The 21289-nt window shown below is 48.5% G+C and overlaps 3 protein-coding genes across 3 annotated transcripts; 2 read left to right on the forward strand and 1 right to left on the reverse strand.

The window, feature by feature from the left end:
* Positions 1 to 18: 18 nt before the first annotated feature.
* Positions 19 to 11863, forward strand: wdr90 (WD repeat domain 90). Its single transcript, XM_046846999.1, is given in 42 exon segments — positions 19 to 273; positions 805 to 896; positions 1475 to 1651; positions 1746 to 1884; positions 2291 to 2461; positions 2555 to 2681; positions 2768 to 2841; positions 2966 to 3078; positions 3179 to 3439; positions 3523 to 3678; positions 3989 to 4099; positions 4199 to 4344; positions 4424 to 4481; positions 4627 to 4745; positions 4866 to 5039; positions 5142 to 5272; positions 5675 to 5791; positions 5877 to 5924; positions 5927 to 6111; positions 6192 to 6337; positions 6426 to 6556; positions 6627 to 6757; positions 6826 to 6987; positions 7071 to 7199; positions 7280 to 7404; positions 7485 to 7534; positions 7615 to 7746; positions 7824 to 8053; positions 8172 to 8274; positions 8358 to 8479; positions 8567 to 8723; positions 8811 to 9001; positions 9078 to 9246; positions 9336 to 9459; positions 9875 to 10043; positions 10184 to 10306; positions 10388 to 10568; positions 10671 to 10801; positions 10875 to 11018; positions 11101 to 11220; positions 11320 to 11404; positions 11554 to 11863. Coding segments are annotated over 42 exon segments (5625 nt in total). The 5' UTR covers positions 19 to 260; the 3' UTR covers positions 11712 to 11863.
* Positions 11864 to 12014: 151 nt separating this feature from the next.
* On the forward strand, positions 12015 to 18557 carry rhot2 (ras homolog family member T2). Its single transcript, XM_046847005.1, has 19 exons — positions 12015 to 12908; positions 13586 to 13644; positions 13744 to 13825; positions 13906 to 13949; positions 14299 to 14352; positions 14438 to 14490; positions 14719 to 14827; positions 14925 to 15026; positions 15127 to 15225; positions 15397 to 15505; positions 15919 to 16039; positions 16134 to 16218; positions 16308 to 16453; positions 16561 to 16661; positions 16772 to 16902; positions 16991 to 17071; positions 17146 to 17268; positions 17346 to 17545; positions 17922 to 18557. The coding sequence occupies exons 1-19, from the start codon at positions 12872 to 12874 to the stop codon at positions 18037 to 18039; spliced, it is 1854 nt and encodes a 617-aa protein (XP_046702961.1). The 5' UTR covers positions 12015 to 12871; the 3' UTR covers positions 18040 to 18557.
* A 341-nt stretch (positions 18558 to 18898) lies between these two features.
* On the reverse strand, positions 18899 to 20217 carry LOC124384283 (histone H1.0). Its single transcript, XM_046847010.1, has one exon. The coding sequence runs from the start codon at positions 19996 to 19998 to the stop codon at positions 19318 to 19320; it is 681 nt and encodes a 226-aa protein (XP_046702966.1). The 5' UTR covers positions 19999 to 20217; the 3' UTR covers positions 18899 to 19317.
* Between the last annotated feature and the right edge of the window lie 1072 nt (positions 20218 to 21289).

Below are 21289 nucleotides of genomic sequence, written 5' to 3' on the forward strand. Positions count from 1 at the left end.
GCACGTCATGACGTCACCACCCCGCGGCAAGTGGCGGCCGCTGCAGCGGGAGAAGTTGAGTTTTATTGTGAGCTTGACGACTGTAAACAACCTTTCAAGTGGTCTTGAAGTTGTTGGAACAACAATTTGCGTTGTGGAAATGAGTCCTAAAGGGATTTAAACAGGGTTAAAGGGGCAAATGGGCGTCATTGATGGTGCATTTTTGAAGCTGAGATGATTTATTGTGTAGAGCAGCAGGAGAAGGTGATGAAGGATCAGTGATGGCTTCTAAAGGTGAGTCTCACACACACTGGAGATCATCTTTAGGATGAAACTGATAACAGTGATGAAACCCGAGCCAAAACGTCTATATTGTGGATTCGCATCTCCATAAGTAAAGCTGAAGCGATTCGATACGTAACCTGCGATATCATACGTGCGATACATATGAAGCAGCTACCGATACGATTTCCATTCGAATCAACACTGTCAAGTCAAGTTTATTTGTATAGCGCTTTTCACAACAGAAACAAAATGCTATGCAATTCAATATGGTACAAATAGTTCACTTTTGATTCTTTGGTTCAGACAGACAGCAAATAAATTTAGTTCATAATGTGCCTTTTGACTTCGAACTCATGGCCCTTTGAAAAACGTGCAAAAAACAACGATCAAATAAAACCAGACGTTCTTTTCCTGTTGTCTCCAGGAAGATGCAGCTCTACCTCTGCCATGTTAATCTGAATTCTGTATTTATTTGTGATACGAATGAAAGCAAAACAGTCCAAATGTAACATTTCATTTGAATTAAATCCCTTTCTCCAGTGTGGCAGCATCCGTATGTCAACGTATTCAAGCACGTGAAGCTGGACGAATGGAGGAAGGCCGGCAAAGAAGGAGACGTCACAACGTATATGGTAAAAAAAAAAAAAAAGAAGAAGAAAATAAAAATCGCATTGGGATTTTACAATAATCAACGTGAGGGGGCGTCAACCATCAGGGTCGCGGTGCCGGTACCGGGCCGGATGGATGGATGGATAGATAGATAGATAGATAGATAGATAGATAGATAGATAGATAGATAGATAGATAGATAATGAATGTCAAATAGAGAAATCCACAGCAAGAGAGAGAAGGGGATGGATGGATGGATGGATGGATGGATGGATAGATAGATAGATAGATAGATAGATAGATAGATAGATAGATAGATAGATAGATAGATAGATAGATAGATAGATAATGAATGTGAAATAGAGAACTCCACAGCAAGAGAGGGAAGAAAGAGAAAGATGGATGGATGGATGGATAAATGAGTGTGAAAGAAAAATCCACAGGGAGAGAGGGAAGAAGGAGAAAGAGATGTATAGATAGAGAGCAAAAGAGAGAAATAGATAGATAGACAGATATTGTAATATACACAAATCCCCCGTTTATCGCGATGATTCATGATCTCGAGTCACTAAGCTCCACCCCTTTTCCCTTGTCACCGTAGGACAAGACCATCAAGTGCACCGTGTTCCGCATCCGAGGTTCGATCCTGGCCACCAACTACATCTTGATTCCCAAATCCAGCAGTCAGTCTCTGGGCCTGACGGGACGCTACCTGTACCTGCTGTTCAGGCCCTGTCCCAATAAACACTTTGTAGTGCACTTGGACGTGGCTGCTGAGGTCAGAGACCAGACGTGATCTGATGGGTAAAGTATTTTTCAGTTGTTTCTGTATTCTTTCTTTTTCTCCCAATGTTTCTTTTTTTTTCTCTCAGGAGGGCCGTGTGATCCGTGTGTCGTTCTCGAACATGTTCAAGGAGTTCAAATCCACAGCGACATGGCTGCAGTTCCCCTTCGTGTGTTCAGCTGCGCCTGGTTCAGTGTATGAGACTACAGCCAAGACCTCCAAAGAGGGTACAGCATATATAATATACAGGAATGCTGTCATGCTGGAAGAGGTTTAAGTCTCACTTCTGCTGGCTTGCTGGTAATAGTACACAAAGATAGTAATGTGGAGAACATCCTACGAGGCCAAATGTATGCTATGCTGTCACATAGACCATTTTACTGTGTTTACTCCTGGCCGGCTCGCCACAAATCCAATCAGAGATCATGTCATTCTTGGGTGTGTTGCTATGAAGACTCCACTCTGGCTCACCCACAGTCAGACAGTTAGACACAGATATAAATTGCATGGGTTTTTAGTTCCTTTAAAGCTGATGTTTAGTATTTGCTCCTTGCTGGCTCGCCAGAAATGTTACACAGTCATATCCTGCTGATGATGGATCTGCAGTGCCTGACATTGCGGTCTGTGTGTAAGGTCTGGCCGGTCCAGCCCCGGTGGGTGTGCGCTGGACGTGCCTGACGATGGACCTGCGTTACGTGCTTTCTGTCTACCTGAACCGAACGCACAGCCACTTGAAGAGCGTCAAACTGTGCGCCAACATGGCGGTCAAAAACTTGGTCACCAGCGACCTGTTGCTAGACCCCGGTACACGCTCATATTCACGTTTAAACTCATATATGAGGCGATGCAGTGTTTGGTTATTGTTTTACTCATGCGACCCATGCTATGTGAGTGCAGGACTGACGTTTTCGGAGGTCCGGCAGGCGGGCGTGGTGCTGCCCGAGGGCACGGCCCCGATGCCCAGAGACATGTGCCTTCCTGTGCCAAAAGGCAGCAGCTGGCATCAGCTTTACGACTACATCAGGTACACGTGCAGCACTTGGAACTGTGTTGTTTATACTATTTGTGCAAAACGCACCACGTATGCCACGTGTTTTTTTTTGTATGCAGGTTCCCGTCCGATGGTGTGAAGACGCCGTTTAACTCCATACAGAAAGAGCAGAGCGCTCAAACCTCGAATCCACGTGAGAGTTAAAGCACACACATTTCACCGCTTGATTGGACTTGAATGGAAGCAAATTCAGGTTTACTCTTCTCGCTCGAATACACCCCTCCCTCTCTCTCTCTCACACACACACACTTCTGTAGATGAAACACTGGATGACAAAAGTCCATATCAAGAGAAGAACGTTGGGGTGGCCATCAGTAATCCAGTGCAGGACTGCGATTCCCTCATCCAGCAGATCACTGCACCCAAACCTGTGAGTCTTTTTCTGTCTGTCTGTCTCTCTGTCTGTCTAATCTAATCTAATCTAATCTATCTGGGAACTGAGTCTGAATCGTGTGTGTTTGTATGAGAAGCGTGCTAAGCATGGGTCCCTGCTGCATACCTCAAGTCTACCCGAGCTCGCCCCAGCGCCCCCTGGAGACATAGACAGCTTCGGATCCACAGGTCGCAGGTCACCGAGCGTGGAGGAGGAGGACGAGGAGCAGGAGGAGGGCAGGGTCGTGTGTGATGATGGGGACAGCGTGCACGTGTACGCCCACTATGAGGGCGAGGACGTGAACGAGGACGTGAACGAGGATGAGAGCGCACGTTCAACAGACAGCGATGAAGTGGAAGTGAGTGACCCGTGTGTGTGTGTGTGTGTGTGTGTGTGTGTGTGTGTGTGTGTGTGTTTATAACGGGTGTGTTGTGTGTTCAGGTGGTCATCGCAGATGTTCCTCGTCCCCTTCCTTTGCCTTCAACCAAAGCAGCGAAGCAGCAGAGTGTGAGACGCACGGAAACACAGATGCTGCACCCAGACCCTATATTAAAGCTGAGCAGAATCATTGGTTTTGGTGGAGCAACGGTGAGACATGTGAGTGAGACCACACACGCACACAAACGTGCGCACGCACACACACACACACACACACACACACACACACATACACACAAACTCGAACACTCATATATATGTATGTATGATTTGTGTGTGTGTGTATATAAAATGCAAAACTTAAAATTGTTGCCATTTTTAATTAATACAGTTTATTATTATTATTATTATTATTATTATTATTATTATTATATACATTGTGTGCAACCTAATTTTAGATATTTTATCATTTAATCAGTCCACTCCTCCTCCCTCTCTCTTCCTCTCTCTCTCTCTCTCTCTCTCTCAGGTGATGTGGGCTCGTGATGGAGAGGACGTGGTGTATCCGTGTCACGCCATCATCATCAGTATGAATGTGTCGTCTGGCCAACAGCGCTTTTTTATCGGACACACCGACAAAGTGTGAAACGCCCACACACACACACACACACACACACACACACTTGATTAAACATGTGACAGATCTGACAGTCGGCTGATGTGTGTGTGTGTGTGTCAGGTGTCGGCTTTGGCTTTGGACTCCGGCTCGTCTCTGTTGGCGTCGGCTCAGACGGGGACACACTGCCTGCTCCGGCTCTGGAGTTACAGCACGGGAGAGGCGCTAACCGTTATTAAAACACACACACACTCGCTGCATTCACTCAGGTACTCTCTCTCACTCACACACACATGTACACACAGGGTAGTTGCGGGTACTTGACTGAACATGGTCTTGTGTGTCCAGCTTGTCCTGTACCGCCAGGGTCCTGTGCGGAGTCGGCAGAGACGGCCATAACAAAACTGTGAGTGCCGTAACGTTCACGTGCGGTCAAAAATATGTGGGCACCCCGGTGTCCCAATACTTTTGCCACTACCGTGTATATTATATATGCATTTTATTATAGTATAGTATTGTGTGTGTGTGTGTGTGTGTGGGTGTGTGTGTAGACGGTTGTGGTGTGGGACACGCAGCACGTTCTCAAAGGTGGCTTCGTCACGGTTCTGGCTAAAGCTCACACAGACGTCGACATCCAGACCATGAAGATAGCGTTTTTTGAAGACACACGGTACACACACACACACACACCCCCGAGTGTACTGGCAATGGAGACTCCTTCCGAAAATGCCTCCAATGCGATACGTACGTTTGTGTGAACACGTTCACGTGTGTGTTTTGTGTTGCGCAGCATGGTATCGTGCGGCGTGGGCAACGTGCGCTTGTGGCGCGTGCGCGGACGCTCGTTGTGCTCGTGCCCCGTTGACCTCGGACAATATCACGGCCTGGAGTTCACCGACCTCGCCTTTGAGTCAGGACATGACTCCGGACACGCCCCAGGACGCCGGCCAGACGAGCGCACCCTGTTAGGACACACACACACACACACACACACACACACACACCTACTATATGTACACACACACATTTATTATGTTTTTTTTGATAATTGTGCTCGTTTTTGCAGCTTCGTCAGCAGCCGCAGCGGCCACATCCTGGAGATTGACTACGCCACAGTGACGATTCAGAACATCAGGAGGATACTCCAATCGTCACAAAGCCACGCCCACCGCAGAGAGAAGCAGACTTTTGGGACGGGTGAGACAGTCGAGGGGTAGAATACGAGGTGGTATCAACGTTCTGAGACTAACGTTGCCGGCTCTTTATCTCTGGGGAAGAGGGCGAAGTAGGGTGGGAGCAAAAGTGAGATCGCGTCATTCCTGGTGAGAACTCACGTGTGAGGAGAGATGGTTAACAGGGTGCACATGTGGTCAGAATGTACACAGGACGATGTCTTTTGGCACACTGACTTACGATGATCGGTGCTCTCTGTACTGTGCATGGAGCATCGTGCTGCCATCTGAAGGCTTGTTGCAAAACTTCTCTCAAAGTTTTTTGATAGCACCTCATATATCAAGGGACGTTATTACATAGTGTTCATAAGAGGTTTATACGTGTGTGTGTGTGTGTGTGTGTGTGTGTGTGTGTGTGTGAGAGTAGGACCAGGTATCGCAGTGAACAGTATCAGCGTGTGCAGCGCGTTTTGTGCGACCGGATCGGACGACGGCTTCCTGCGTCTCTGGCCCCCCGATTTTTCCTCTGTTTTGCTCGAAGCGGGTCGGTACCAGTTTTCAGAATCATTTATTTTGTATAAAATAAACCTTTCAGTCACGTGTGTGTGTGTGTGTGTGTTTGTGTGTAGAACACGAAGGCCCGGTTAGCCTTGTCTGTGTCTCGTCTGATGGTCTGAGCGTCTGGCGGCAACGACATCAGGAAACCTGGGCTACCTGGATGTGAGAAGTCGCGCTTACAGGACGCTGATGAGGTCCCACACAGACTCGGTCCTGGGGTTCAGCGTAGACGCGTCCCGGCGCCGGGTAACCACAGCGTCTCGAGACGGCACAGTCCGCATCTGGGACGCAGACTCGTCTCAGCAGGTTGGGGTCCATGGCTTTATCGCACCAAAAAATACAATTTGGAAGCGAACGTTCTAGCTGTAGGACTTTTCTCGTTCTAGATGTACGATTTTGTCTCTGACGATTGCAACGACACGCCGTCTTCGGTTGCATTTCATCCCAGGACTCAGGTCTTCGCCTGCGGTTCCAGTTCTGGGACCGTCAGAGTGTTCGACATCCCGACTTCCAACTTACTAGCAGAGCACAAGTACATACACTATACACACACATTTCACACGCAGGAGCATTACGGGGACATGCCTAGCATGCACACACAAACCTTTTTTTTCGTCCAGACAGCACCGGGGCGAGGTGGTGGGCCTGGCGTTTGCCCCATCTGGTGAATACCTGTACAGCGCTGGCTCTCGGGGGTACCTCGCGCTCTATAGCGCCTCCCAGCCGGAATACAACGTTCTCCGTGTGCAAGGTCAGTCTCTGTAAGTTTTCCGTGTTTAACAATGGCTACCACTAACGTCTCTAATGCAAGTGTCCTTCAGGTAACATGGTCGTCCGAGGTTCGGATCGAGGCCCGGACGCTTTGGCCGTGAGTCCGGATAGTAAACGCCTGGCGTTTGTCGGCCCCACAGAACACACCGTAACCGTCACGGATGCGCGCACTCTCGACAAGGTACTCGTCCTCTTTATCCGTTTTAGGGGTCCAATGGGCGAATAATAATTCGTATTATTACATCGCAGTTGCTACGCGTGGACGTGAGCGTGCTGGACATCCAGAGCGTCACCCTGGACTCGGCGTTAAAAGTGCGTTTTTCGCCGTCCCACTTGTCCCACCTGCTTATCACAACTTCGGCTAATAAGATCCTGTGGATCAGCGGTAACACGGGACGGCTGCTGAGAGAGGTCAGAGAATTGTGATGCTCGTCAATACCAAGTGCGGAAAATACCTCGAGTTTTCCTCGCTATTGTCCTTTTTACGTACACAGGTTTCACACGTGCACAAGGACCGGTGCACTTCTTTGTCTGTCAGTGAAGACGGGCGCTACCTGCTCACGGCCGGACACCACGCAGTGAAGGTCTGGGACTACGACATGAAACTGGACATCAAGTCGCAGGTGTGTTAGTGTGTGTTTGCGTGTCCTTGTTTTGGCAGAAAGGAATTTATAAGAATGTAAAACGGATGTGTGTGTTACAGGTTTTTATAGGTCACTCTGAGCCCATCAGACAGGTAAGCTTCACCCCTGACCAGATGGGCGTGGTTTCAGTGGGAGACGCCATTTTTTTCTGGGATTTCCTGGGTTATCCGCGGGAAGCGGCTGGGTAAGTTCCCTCCATCGGTCGCACGTCGGTCTTTATCCTCATTATCATCATAATATTTATTGTTTGCTTGTTTTTCACAGATCACCAGGATCCAAAGGGAAATCCCGAAAGATCTCGCCTCCTAAAGCAGGTATGTATTCAGCACAATTTTGATGCAAATTTTTTTGTTTGTTGTTCAATCGTATACACAGATATTTTCGATTCCTTTAGCACCTGTGAGACCCCTCGAGACGCAGTCAAACAGACGGTCGTCCAGCGGGATGCCTCGACAGGCCGCGCCTCGTCCCTCTTCACCTCCACCCGTCTTAAACAAGGCTGTTGGAGAGCAGCCAGAGTGCGAGGGTAAGTGGGCTGCCGGCATCCCCTCGCTAGCTGTGTGCGTGTCGGTCACATTATGTACCGTGTCTTTTTCGCAACAGACTCGTCCTTCCTTTCAGTCGGTGATTACGATGATGTGCAACCCAAGCGGCCCCCTGCCTCTAGACACGCCTCCTTTCTGCGAGTCACGAAAAGGGGCGACTCTGCGAATATGGTAACCGCTCCCGTCGACCGGAACTCAGTGGAGGAAAACAGAGTGGAGAAGAAGCCAAGTCGTCCAGACTGCTACAAACATTTTACACCTCGCTACACGACGTCTGGACCCGACCCGGTACACGTTCACCGCCGTACTTATCTTCATAAGATGGCTCATTGACTCACTGATTCCCCGACTGCACTGATTTACTGCCTCACTCACTTGCTCACTTCTTCATCCTGTCCTCTTTCAGAGTGCTGTAACTCCTCCTCTTGGACAAGAAAGCCTGAGCCTCAAGGCTGTGATTGGTTACAATGGAAATGGGCGGAGCAACGTGGTCTGGAATCCAGATACAGGTATACGAGTTGGGCCCTAACGAAGCCGTGTGGAGCTGGTTAGCGTGAGTGTTTATGCAGAACGCAGCATGTGTTTCTTGCAGGTCTCTTCGTGTACTCCTGTGGGTGTGTGGTGGTGGTGGAGAACCTCCACAACGGTTCTCAGAGACACTGGCTCGGCCACAGCGAAGAAATCTCCACACTGGCCGCGACGCATGACGCACAGGTGTGGGAAGCAGCGCCGACGTTCACAGATACACATAAATAATGATTGCAGTTTGATAAAAAAAACCACATGATGTTTCCGATCCAGACAGTGGTGTCTGCATCTGGAGGTGGAGCGTCGTCCAAGAGCCTCATTTGCATATGGAACGTCCAAGACGGCTCGCGCAGAAATAGCATTCTGTACCACAAGGGAACGGTGCAGAGTCTGGCTTTCTCCAGAGACGACCTCTACTTCCTGTCCGTAGGTGGGTCACGTGACCTCGGTATTGAATCGGTAGTCATAGTAGCGAGGAGTTCCTCGGATTTAATGAGCGCGAACGTGGTGTGTGCAGGAGGTTTCGAGGAGTCGACTGTTGCGCTGTGGAGCACGCACTCGTTTGAGCTTGTGGGTTCGGTCAGCGCCGTTGTGCCCCTGCACGAGGCGGCGTTTTGCCCCAGCAGTGCCGCTCAGCTGGCCTACGTCGGCTCCAGCACCGTCTTTTTCTGCTATCTACATACACACGGCCGTGGGGCGGAGCTACAGGTTCGCATACACTGACGAGCACCGAGGCCACGTCTTCTTCACAGAGATCGTATAACAGTAGTACGTCTCCGTCCAGGTCCGAGCCGCGGGTTTGCCTGAGGAGATCGGCGAGGCCGAGGTCACGTCGCTGTGTTACAACGCTAACCTCATCTTGTACACCGGAACGAACAGCGGGCGCGTGTGCGTGTGGGACTGCAGCACACACCGCTGCTTCATGACCTGGGAGGCTGATGATGGTGAAATCGGTGAGAGAAACCTCTCCTCCGTGTCTTCATGTGGACTTTAGCGGTGCGTTCCGACGTGATCGCTCAGGCTGGCGTGTGTTTGTGTGTAGGTGTGCTGGTGTGTCGTGGTAACAGGCTGCTCACTGGCAGTAACAGTAAGAAGGTAAAACTCTGGGCAGTGGCTGAGGTGCAGAGTCTCAGACCTTCAAACCTCAGGACCAGCAGCCAGGAACGGTAAGTTCAAAGTAGGTAGATAGTGAGTTGGTGAGTAGGTAATGAGTAGGTAATTAAGAAAATCCATAAGTAGGTCAGTAAGTAGGATAGAATGTAAGTTAATAGATGAGTAAGTAGGAACTGAAATGGGTAAGTAAGTATGTATGAAAGTTGATAGTTAATAGTTAATTAGAAAGTTGCTAGTTAAGTAGGTAATTAAGTTAATAGGTGAGTAAGTAGGTAACATAGTACTTAAGTAAATAAGTAGAAACGTAGGTAAGTATGTAAGTGAATAAGTATTTATGTGAGTAAATAAGTTGGTAAGTCAATAACAAGCACAAATATGAAATGAAATAAACCCATCATGCTTGTTTATTGTTTCATTATTTTTTAGAACTTCGTGTGTGTTAACAGTTCAGTATAAAATCTTCAGCAGCTCTCGGGTGCTACTAGAGCAGGAGATGGTGCTGGACGGTACGGTGGTCAGCGCAGTGTTCGATGATGTCATGGACATGGGCATTGTGGGTACGACTGCAGGAACGCTGTGGTACATAAACTGGACAGACAACACCAGTATACGCTTAATCAGCGGCCATACGAGCAAGGTGTGCATACACACACACACACACACACACACACACACACACACACACAGTCTGCATCATTGTTGTTGATACGACTTTTACATCACATCTACACGTGTGTGTGTGTGTGTGTGTGTGTGTGTGTGTGTGTGTGTGTGTAGGTGAACGGTGTGGTGTGTAGTCCAGATGAGCATCACTTTGTCACTTGTGGGGCGGATGGGAGTGTCAGAGTGTGGGCGTTGCCTAGCAACGAGCTGCTAGTTCAGTTTCAGGTGCTCAACCAGGTAACATGCAGCCAATCAGAACGCAGCGGTCGTTACTGTGTAATATAAAGCGCAGTAATAAAGCGGCGGGTTTTCTTCCAGAGCTGCGAGTGTGTGTGTTGGAGTCCGGCTGCAGGAGTGTGTGAGCGCGACGCCGCCCACCGTGTGTCCGGAGGCTACAGCGACGGCTCCGTGCGAATCTTCTGCGTAGCGTCGGCCGAGATGGTGCTCAAGCTGCAGCCTCATGGCGGCGCCGTGAGCGCACTGCAGTACTCGCTCCACGGTCAGCTCATTCTAATCACTTACCTCAGCCGTATTTCTTTAGGCACCTTCTTACCCCGCGGGTGAGTACGACACGGTGTGTTGATCGTTGTTGCATTTGCAGGTCAGGTGCTGCTTTCTGGAGGACGAGACGGCATCATCGTGGTGAGCAGCCCATCCACGGGGGCCTCCCTCCGCATCATCGGCGACCACAAGGGGGCACCGATCAACGCTCTAGAGTGCACCGGGAAACAGGTGAGAAAGGGATAAACGTAAAGCATAGTGGTGTTAAAGAGAACACGCTCATTTCATCGAAAACATCTTGCAGTATAAGGAGTACGGTCTGGAGGGAGACGAGCTCTGGCTGGCCGTCAGCGCAGACCGCCGAGTCAGCGTCTGGGCCGCCGATTGGACGAAGGACAAGTGCGAGCTCCTGGATTGGCTGACATTTCCGGCCCCCGCCCCTCCTCAGGTGAAGGTCTTCCTTGCCCGTTAGGAGATCGACGTCCAATAAACTTGTCCAATCAACTCGTCTGTTTGCTTTGACCAATCAGGACGCAGCAAGCTTGCCACCCAGCCAGGCAGCGTTCAGCACCACGGAGAGGGGGATTGTGGTGTACACGGGGTATGCTGCTCAGAAGGAGCTCATCTTCTATTGCCTAAAAAAGAAACAGGTATACACACACACACACACACACACACACACACACACACACACACACACTGTCCAATAGCACCTTCAGTTTTGTTTAACGCATGTGGATTTGTTCCAGGTGATGAGGACGGTGTCTCTTACTGACTGGGCTCTGTCTCTCAGTCTGTCCTCCAGAGGATGCCTGCTTGCCGTCGGATCGCACCGTGAGTCATGTGTTACACACACACACACACACACACACACACACACACAGACACACACACTGTTAGAAACAAAGCCTTTATAACCTTTATGTCTGGATGATTACACTGTGTGTATATTGTGTGTGTGTGTGTGTGTGTGTGTGTTGCAGAGCGCGTTCTGAAGTTGATCGACTGCTCCAGCGGACGTTTTCAGGACTTCACGTGCCACAGCGACTCGGTTCACCGATGCAGCTTCAGCCAGTCAGGAGCACATCTGTTCACGACTGCACAAGGAGAGGTGTTCCTGTGGAGCCTGAGAGGCCTGTGACTGACACACACACACACACACACACACACACACACACACGCACACACACACACACAGAGTAGTTATTTGTGAACCTGCGACTTTCTCTGTGTCCTGCTGCAGTTGTAAACGCTTTTATATGGTTTTAAATAAACGTCATCAAAACAGAAAAACCTGCACGATCACCTTGTCTACACACCAAATTATAATATTCCATATGTATAAATTTAAATACAAATGATTCCAAAAAGGTTATGTTTCATCCAATAAAAAGATCAGTGACAATTAGTGGGAATTAACGCTAAAAAAATTATTCGGATTTCACAAAAAGCTATATTAAGTTATAAATACATTCGATTTTTTATGACAATCATGCGATTGATCACGGTTAAATATTTTAATCGAATTCACAGCCCTAATTATGTTAAATTAAAATAAATAACATTAATACATGATAGTAAATTATTACATTTTGTCATGTTTCCACACGGACGGTTTTAATCGCCGGATCTGTGCACCGTGGCGGTGATAGTTTACTTATTTATTTATTATTTTTTAAATTTATGGAAAGAAAGGACGCCGATTGTAAATGCGTGTTGCGTGGCAGGTTTTAATTATTATTATTATTATTATTTATTTAGTTTTTTTTTTATTTAGTTTTTTTTTTATAAAAATAATCGTATTACATCGCTTTATATATCAATTTATTCAGTTATTACATGCAATCATATTATGTGATATTGATATTAAGTGATCACGTGATGTTCAAATGTTTGGATTGTTCCAAATTTTCTATGGGGGTGCGACCAGGAGCTAAAATGTTGTACACGTTTTTGTTTCGTTTTTCTTAAGTTATATTAGTATTTTATTTGTGATAATAGTCAGAAATCTATCACTAGATTACGAGTAAAACACTTTATATATATATATTTAAATAGTTTTATTAGTTTTGATATTCTTTGACCCGCTGTATAATAAAATGTTGAATGAGCGGGTGGCCGCGCGGTAACCGGAAGTGGACGCTGCGTTGTACCGGAAGCCGGAAGTGCAGGTGTTCCTGTGTGTGTATGTGTGTGTATGTCTCCTTGGACGGCCCGGGGATGGGTCAGAGAGAAAACCTACATGCAGTTTAACTGATTCAGACACAAACACCAGAGTTTGGAGGAAATAAAGGAGTGAAAATGAAGCGCGACGTCCGGATTCTGCTGTTGGGGGAACGTGAGTAGCTTCTCCGCTAACATTTAGATCCGAATTAGTTATAGTTAAATAGCTTGTGCTATTAATTTATCAATAAAAATAAGATTTAATGTGCAGCAGAAGTCTGAATTGTTTATTTTATAAACTGGAAATTAATTTGAGTTGTCGCTTTTATTTCTAACCGAACTTATTGGCTTAATCCCAATACCATTTTTACTCCCTACTCAAGTGCACTACAGGGCGGGTCTTTGTTTACTCTTTCTAGTGCACTTCATATTTAACACATGTGGATTCGGACAGAACCAGAGATTTATATTTGTAGGTAGTATAAATGTAATAAATATATATTGGCTTTCAAAAAAAGACTTATTTTATATATTCTGACGCCTTACTAATACAACTGTATTAGTATATCATTATTTTTTTTATATTTCAATATAAAACAAATATCTTTACTATTTAAGTACGCGGATTCAGCCCGTGTCCCAAACGGCGCGGTTTGTTTTCCTGAAGCGCCCTAAGTAGTGCACAGGGAGACTGAATTCCTGGTACATGTTGTGCACTCGGTAGGGAGGAGGGAGGGGATTTGGATTGCGGCAAAATATGTAAAGAGTTAATTAAATTTTTATTATTAAAATAAAATTTATATTCAAAATCCAATAAAACACTTTTAAGGACTGTTTCTGTCTCTCCTCCAGCCAAAGTGGGGAAGACGTCCCTCATCATGTCCCTGGTAGGAGAGGAGTTTCCTGAGCAGGTGAGTGAGGTGTGTGTGTGTGTGTGTGTGTGTGTGTGTGTGTGTGTGCGTGCACGCTGCTCGATTCGACCATGAGTCACTGTGTATGTTCTTGTGCAGGTTCCTCTCCGGGCCGAGGAGATCACCATACCTGCAGACGTCACGCCTGAGAAAGTGCCGACACACATCGTGGACTACTCAGGTGTGTGTGTGTGTGTGTGTGTGTGTGTGTGTGTAAGATAAGGAGATATGAGTGAAATAATGGAGACGTCTTGTGTGCAGAAAGCGAGCAGTCGGACGAAGTGCTGCGCAACGAGATAGTGAAGGTAAAGTAACTGAAGGTCTTGGATGGAATGGAGGGAGGGAGGGAGGGATGGATGGCATAGAGATGGATGGATGGACAGACTGACAGTTAGACAGGGGGAGGGACCAACTAAAGGAGGTTGGGGTTTGGAGGATGGATGTATGGACAGTGAAGGATGACTAGACAAAGTTAAAGACGACTAGACAGAGGGAAGGACGACTAGACAGAGGGAAGGACGACTAGACAGAGGGTGGGAGAGGTGGACCGAAGAGTAAAGGAGGGAGGGACAGACAGACGGATGCTTGGCTGTCCAGATGGAGGGATGAAAGCTTTGCCGTTCACGAGACTAAACGTATGCGTCTTCCTTCAAGGCGAACGTGGTGTGTGTGGTGTACGACGTCACGCAGGAGGAAACCATCGACAAGGTACCATGTGACCTCCGTCATCCCTCTCTCTTTCTTCTCTTTCTTGAATTCCGTCTCTCACGCCGCTTTTATGTTTTTCCGTCAGATCCGGACAAAATGGATTCCGCTTGTGAACGGCGAGGCTGAGAAAGGCAGCAAGTAAGAACCGCACACACACACACACACACACACACACACACACACACACACTTGAAGTTCACGTTTTGTTCACAAGTCTGCCCTCAGTATCCTCAATCACCATTAGGTGGAGCTCGATCTCACCTAACTCCACCCACAAGCCTGATGGCACTGTGTGGGAGGGGCTTGTTTGGCTATGACCCCGCCCACTAACACAAAAACAAAACCCCGTGTGTTTTTTTCTCGCAGGATTCCCATCATCCTGGTGGGCAACAAATCGGACCTGCGCGCCGGCAGCTCCATGGAGACCATCCTGCCGATCATGAACCAGTTCTCCGAGATCGAGACGTGCGTGGAGGTGAGAACGAGCCGAGGCGCTCGCTTGCACACGTTAACGCTGACGTGTTTCAGGGATTCGGTGCGTCAACGAACTGTCTGGTTTCCCTTCCCGCTAGTGTTCCGCCAAGAACCTGAAGAACATCTCCGAGCTTTTCTACTACGCGCAGAAAGCAGTTCTGCACCCGACAGCGCCGCTCTACGACCCCGAGAGCAAACAGGTACACACACACACACACACACACACACACACACTCTGTAATAAAATGTACATTAACAACGTGGGCATTAAACAACCTGTGTGTGTGTGTGTGTGTGTAGCTGAAGTCACAGTGTGTTCGAGCCCTCAGTCGAATCTTCAGCATCTCTGATCAAGACAACGATCGGATCCTGAGCGACGCTGAACTCAACAGCTTTCAGGTAAGAGTGTGTGTGTTTCTCTTTCTCTCACACACACACACACACACACACACACACACACACACACACCATCTGCTCCATTTTTATTCCTGACTTTTTCCTGACTGTTTATTATGTTTAAAGTGCAATATTAGAGTGTGTGTGTGTGTGTGTGTGTGTGTGTGTGTACAGAAATCCTGTTTCGGGAACCCTCTGGCTCCTCAGGCTCTGGAGGACGTCAAAACGGTCGTGTGGAAGAACACAAATGAAGGCGTGCAGGACAACGGCCTGACACTTAATGGTAACACACACACACACACTCACACACACACACACACACACACACAGAAGTAATTTTTTCCCAGACATTTTATACAGTCTAATCTAATCTGGTCTAATCTAATATAGTGTAATACACATCAGTCTAATCTAATCCAGTCCAATCCAATGTCATTTAGTCCAATCCACTGTAATCTATTCCAGTTTGAACTTAATCTAATGTAATCTAATCTAGTGTAATCCACATCTCGGTCTAATCCAATCCAATCCAGTCCAATGCAATCTAATCAAAGGTAATCTAGGCTAATCCGATTTAGTCGAATCCAATCCAGCGTCCATGTCTGAATCTCTAATGTGACGTCTTGCCCTTATCATGCCCGTGTGTGTGTGTGTGTGTGTGTGTGTGTGTGTGTGTGTGTGTGTGTGTGTTGCCAGGTTTCCTGTTCCTCAACACGCTGTTCATCCAGAGGGGACGCCACGAGACCACGTGGACCATCTTGCGCAAGTTCGGCTACGACGACACGCTGGAGCTGACAGACGACTACCTCTATCCCGCGTGAGTTCCTTCTGTAGCAGCTCAGAACCCTTTCTTTTTCCGCTTTGTTTGTCCTCTGTTTTTTTTTTGACCGAGTTGCGGTTTGTGTCTTCAGACTGCGGGTTCCTGTCGGCTGCACGACGGAGCTGAACCACCTCGGCTATCAGTTCCTCCAGAGGCTCTTTGAAAAGTACGACGAGGTGACGTGTGTTTATTTTGCTCTCGCCTTCTGTGTGTGTGTGTGTGTGTGTGTGAGCGTTTCAGTAAACTCCATATGTTCCTGGAGCAGGATAAGGACTCGGCTCTTTCGCCCGCAGAGCTGAAGAACCTGTTCTCCGTGTTCCCCTACACGCCCTGGTCCGAGTCGGTGTACAGCAGCGTCCCCACCAATGAAGACAACTACATCTCCCTACACGGCTACCTCTGCCAGTGGACGTGAGTGAAACCCCCCCACACACACATCACACACACACCGTCTAGACGTTTCTTCCTCGAGTGCGTTCTCATTCCTGAAGTCTGGGTTTCTTTTTTTTTCTCGCCAGGTTGTCAGCGTACCTGGGCGTCCACAGGTGTCTCGAACATTTAGGGTACCTGGGATACCCCATTCTGATGGAGCAGGACTCTCAGACGTCAGCCATTACTGGTACACACACACACACACACACACACACACAGGTTCCCCACTGCAATGAGTTGCCGGGTGTCCCAATACTTTTGGCGTCCGAGTAATGTCTTTTTTTGTGCGTTTGTCAGTAACCAGAGACAAGGCGTCTGATCTGGAGAAGCGTCAGACGCAGCGCTCGGTGTTTCTCTGCAAGGTGATCGGACCGCGCGGAACAGGAAAGACCGCCTTCCTTAAAGCCTTTCTTGGGCGCAGCCTGGAGGTCAGTGGGGGGATAAAAAAAAAAAGCGTCTCATAACGACGACGTGCACGTGAATTCTAAACGTGAAAAAAACAAACCTGCGTTTCAGGGTGACGAGCAGCACCCCGGCGCCTTCTCTCTCCACACCATCAACACCGTCTCGGTCTCCAACCAGGAGAAGTACCTCATCGTAAGTGATGAAGCTCCACCCCCTTTTTTTCCCATCGCGCTTTCTGTTTCCTGACATTCCCCGTTTTCCCGTAGCTGGAAGAAGTGGACGTGGAAGCGGAGTTTCTGAAAGCGGCGGACGCGGCGTGCGACGTCGCGTGTCTGATGTACGACGTCAGCGATCCGGACTCGTTCAACTACTGCGCTAGTATTTACAAGGTACGCGCGCGCGCACACGTGTTTTCTTTCTCTCGCACTGCAATTTGACGACGATTGCACTTTTCACGTGCGAGCAGCAGCACTACATGGCGAGCGGCGTGCCCTGCGTGGTGCTGGGCTCCAAAGCCGACCTTCTTGAGGTGAAGCAGCATCACGGGATGAGTCCGGCCGAGTTCTGCTACAAACACAGACTTCCTGCGCCGCTCCGCTTCTCCACGATCAACACGCACGGCGACACGAACATCTACAGCAAGCTCGTCTGGGCCGCCATGTACCCGTACGTCCACTCACTTACACACACGCACACAAACGTGTTCACACCTAGACTACACCCGGAGTACACCTAGACTACACCCATCCGTTTAGCAAAAATCCATACCGGTAGTTTTTTCGGCTTCTGTAGTCGTTCCGAGAGCGGCCTCTAGTGGTGAATCACTGATGCCACGTGCTGTTTGTTTTTACAGGCTGTATGGTGTTATAGCTATTATTTATCATTTATTAATGTATTCATATTTATGAGTGGAGGGTGCCATTACTTTTGTTCCCCTATTACGAATGAATTCCGGTCGAGTTATGCAATCAAAAAAAAAAAAAAAAAACAGGGATCTACAAACTTGATGTAATTGTTCTGTGACATCACTTCCTGTTCGTAGGCACCTGAACGGTTCGGACCTGAACGGCACGACCTTTTGGCTGCGCGTGACGCTCGGGGCGATGGGAGCCGGCCTGCTGGGATTCGCCTTCTACAGAGCTTTCAGCAGACACAAATAACACACACGCACACACACACACACACACACTTCAGCAACATTCTCCCATCAGTGGACTCGGAGGTTTGTCCTGTTTACCTCTGAGTTTTTGACCTTTGGAGGCGAGTGCACACACACACACACACACACACACACACACACACACACACTTAGTCTCTCCCTTTCACAATCACGTCTGCATCAGCGTGTACGTGTGAGACATTTGTTCAGCCTTTATTGATAGGAAGCAGGTGGTTGCTGTATTATTACACACACACACTATTTTTTTAACGAGACTCCGCCCACCTCAGGTTCCTGCGCCTCGGATCTTTAGATACATTCTGCATCCCTGCTAATTATGCGTTTCCATAGTGTGTTTTTTTTTTTTATCAGATATGCTGGAATTCTCACACACACACACACACACACACACACACACACACTCCTGCCTGGTTTATTCCCTTTACTGGAATGAGCTTTTTAATTGGGATGGTGTTCAACAGAGATATTTTGTAATAAACGTTTCTTTTTTTCCCTCCACTCCGAGTCTGGAACACGTTCTTGATCCTGTGCATGAACAAATGATCAGAAGAGAAGACACGGTCATCATGATGATGATGATGATGATCTGAGCATGTATGGATTCAAACATCATAAATATATGCTGGGAAAGCGTCACGTGACAATGATGGCGAGTTATATGGGGTGTCATGGTGTGGGCGTCGTCATGGCAACGCGCCCAGCAGACGACAATAACAACAACAAAAAAAAAACCGGTTGACTTGCTCTTCCCTGGTAGGACAAAGAAAATAAAACAGACTGAAAAAAAATGAAAGATTGAGTTAAAGAATTACACACACACGTGTACGCGCATGCGCGGGTTTTAAAAAGAAAAAGATTTTTATTCGTTGTACAGTATAAACGTGTCCGAGCAGGTTATTACACTTCAATTCTACGTTTCTTATATGGTTTACTAACATGAACGTGACCTCCTCCACCTCCTTCATCATCATCATCATCTGGTGCTCCAGCGTCAAGAAAACAAAAACATCTGTATACGCGCTGAACGCTCCAGATGTTCCCGGTTTTTGTATTTGAGTGCAACTTTTAACTCGAATAGTGCAATAATGTGACTGCAGGAAGTGTAAAAAAAAAACAGACCTTGTACAACAGATGATCATCATCATAAAATAAAGAAAGAAAAAGCCTCAAAAATGTCTAAAACAGTTTATTTACACATGTGTGTGTGTGTGTGTGTGTGTAAGTCCGTGTCATGGGGAGAACTTTTCTCCATCCCACATCACTTCTTCTTGGCCGCTCTCTTGCTCGGACTCTTGCCTTTGGTCTTCCTGGCTGCGGTCTTCACCTTCTTGGGCTTGGTGGCCGTTTTCGGTTTCTTCACCGCCTTCTTGACCTTCACTGGAGACTTGGTGGTCTTCTTCTTCTCCGGTGCAGTCTTTCTTTTCGGCTTGCTGGCTGCTGCTGCTGCTGCTGCTGCTCTGGTCTTCTTCGCCTTGCCTGGAGATTTGGCAACCACCCTTTTAGGTTTGGGCGCTTTCTTAGGCTTGGAGGCAGCAGCGGGTTTCTTGGCTTTCACAGCGGCGCTGGGTTTCTTCTTTGGTGCCGCCGCAGGTTTCTTCTTCTGCGCCTGCTGCTTTGCAGGTTCCTCGGCTTTGGCGAGCTTAAACGAGCCCGAGGCTCCGATGCCCTTGGTGTGGCGCAGGAACCCCGTGGCGACGAGCCGCTTGAGTGCCAGTTTGATCTGCACGTCGGCCGCGTCTCCCACTTTGTAGTGGCTCTTCACATACTTCTGGATGGACTGCCGCGAGGCGCCGCCGCGACTTTTATCCGCGAGCACCGCCGCCTCGATCATGTCCGAGTACTTCGGGTGCGACGTCGCCTTCTTCACCGCTTTCGCCTTCCTGGCTTTCGCCGGTGTCGCCGCCGTTTCCGTCATGGCCTTCACGAGTCTCAAAGGCATGCACAACAACAACAACAACAACAACAACAAAAAAGATGGAATAAAAAAAAAACCGCTCTTACAACTCAAAAAAACCCGACTACTCTTACAGAAGTCGAATTATAATGAATGAACACTAATTATAATTAAGAATCGCAATAATAATTAACGCTGTGAACGTCCCGTTATTAAAGTCCTGGAGACGTGTAGCCGCGCGTGTGTCTGCGTGTGTGTACGTGCGCGCGTGTGTGTTAGGCTCGCGGTAGGAAGGTCTAAAGAAGCCTCGGCGCGGACGTGATTGAGAACACAGGCGGCCAGCAAGCAGAGCGAGCGCGCCTCCGTGGGAACCGCGCGCTCCGAGTTTGTGTTTCTTGCCGGCCGAACTCGCGCCGAATCCGCGCGGCCCGCTCCGGCGCGACCCCCCGCGGCCGTGCGATCCGGTAGCGGGGGCTTCGAGCGTCGCGGCGCCGCGAGGGTTCCGTCCGCGGGGCGCGGGGGAACAACTTTTTTCCGCGGAAAACCGAGTCGGAGCGCCGCGCGCCGCCGCGCTTTTCGCCGCGTTCGGCCCGAATCCACCCGAAGCCGCGAGACCGGGCCTCGCGGTACCGCGATCGCCGGAAAGCCCGATCGTCGGCGGGCCGGACCGGGCGGGTTCGGCTCGCGCAGGCCGGCGTCCAGGCTGAATAATCGGCGGACGCGTCCACGCAACTAACACAATCCCTTCACCCGCGAGTCCGCGTGACGTTGCCGACGTCGTTTCGCGTCGAAATTCCTGGACTGCACACGAACCGGGCCGTGGAGCGGGTAAAAGTGCGGAACCGGATCACGCGCGTGCAAAACGTGCGTGGGACGAACACGCGTTTTTTTTTTTCTTTCTTTTTTTTTTTTTGCACTTTTGCAAAACTGTGGGCTGTTATAAAGAAAAGAGCGGCGCTTATTTCGGTACCGCAAAGTTGCAGCAGCTCAAACCGGACCGGAACACCGAGCCTCCGGTACCGAGAGCAGGTCTGGCCGCATCTCCTGAACACAGCAGGGGTTTTTTTTAGATCTTCCTAATCGTCCTACACAAATGTGTGAGAACATTGAGATATGACAAGATGAAGATCTCCTGCTTTAGAGCTCCAACCTTATTGAACATCCCAGACCTTCTCACCTCCACCAGAACCTGACTTCACTAACACCTTTATTGTGACTGAATAAATCTCCTAAACAATCTGGAGGAACATCTTCCCAGAAGAGTGGAGCTCATTAGAACAGTGAATGGAGAAGAAATGTGGAACAGGATGTTGATGAAGAAACACACACCAATTTT

The sequence above is a fragment of the Silurus meridionalis genome, chromosome 4 (genome assembly GCF_014805685.1).
Source record: "Silurus meridionalis isolate SWU-2019-XX chromosome 4, ASM1480568v1, whole genome shotgun sequence".
Classification (NCBI taxonomy): domain Eukaryota; kingdom Metazoa; phylum Chordata; class Actinopteri; order Siluriformes; family Siluridae; genus Silurus; species Silurus meridionalis.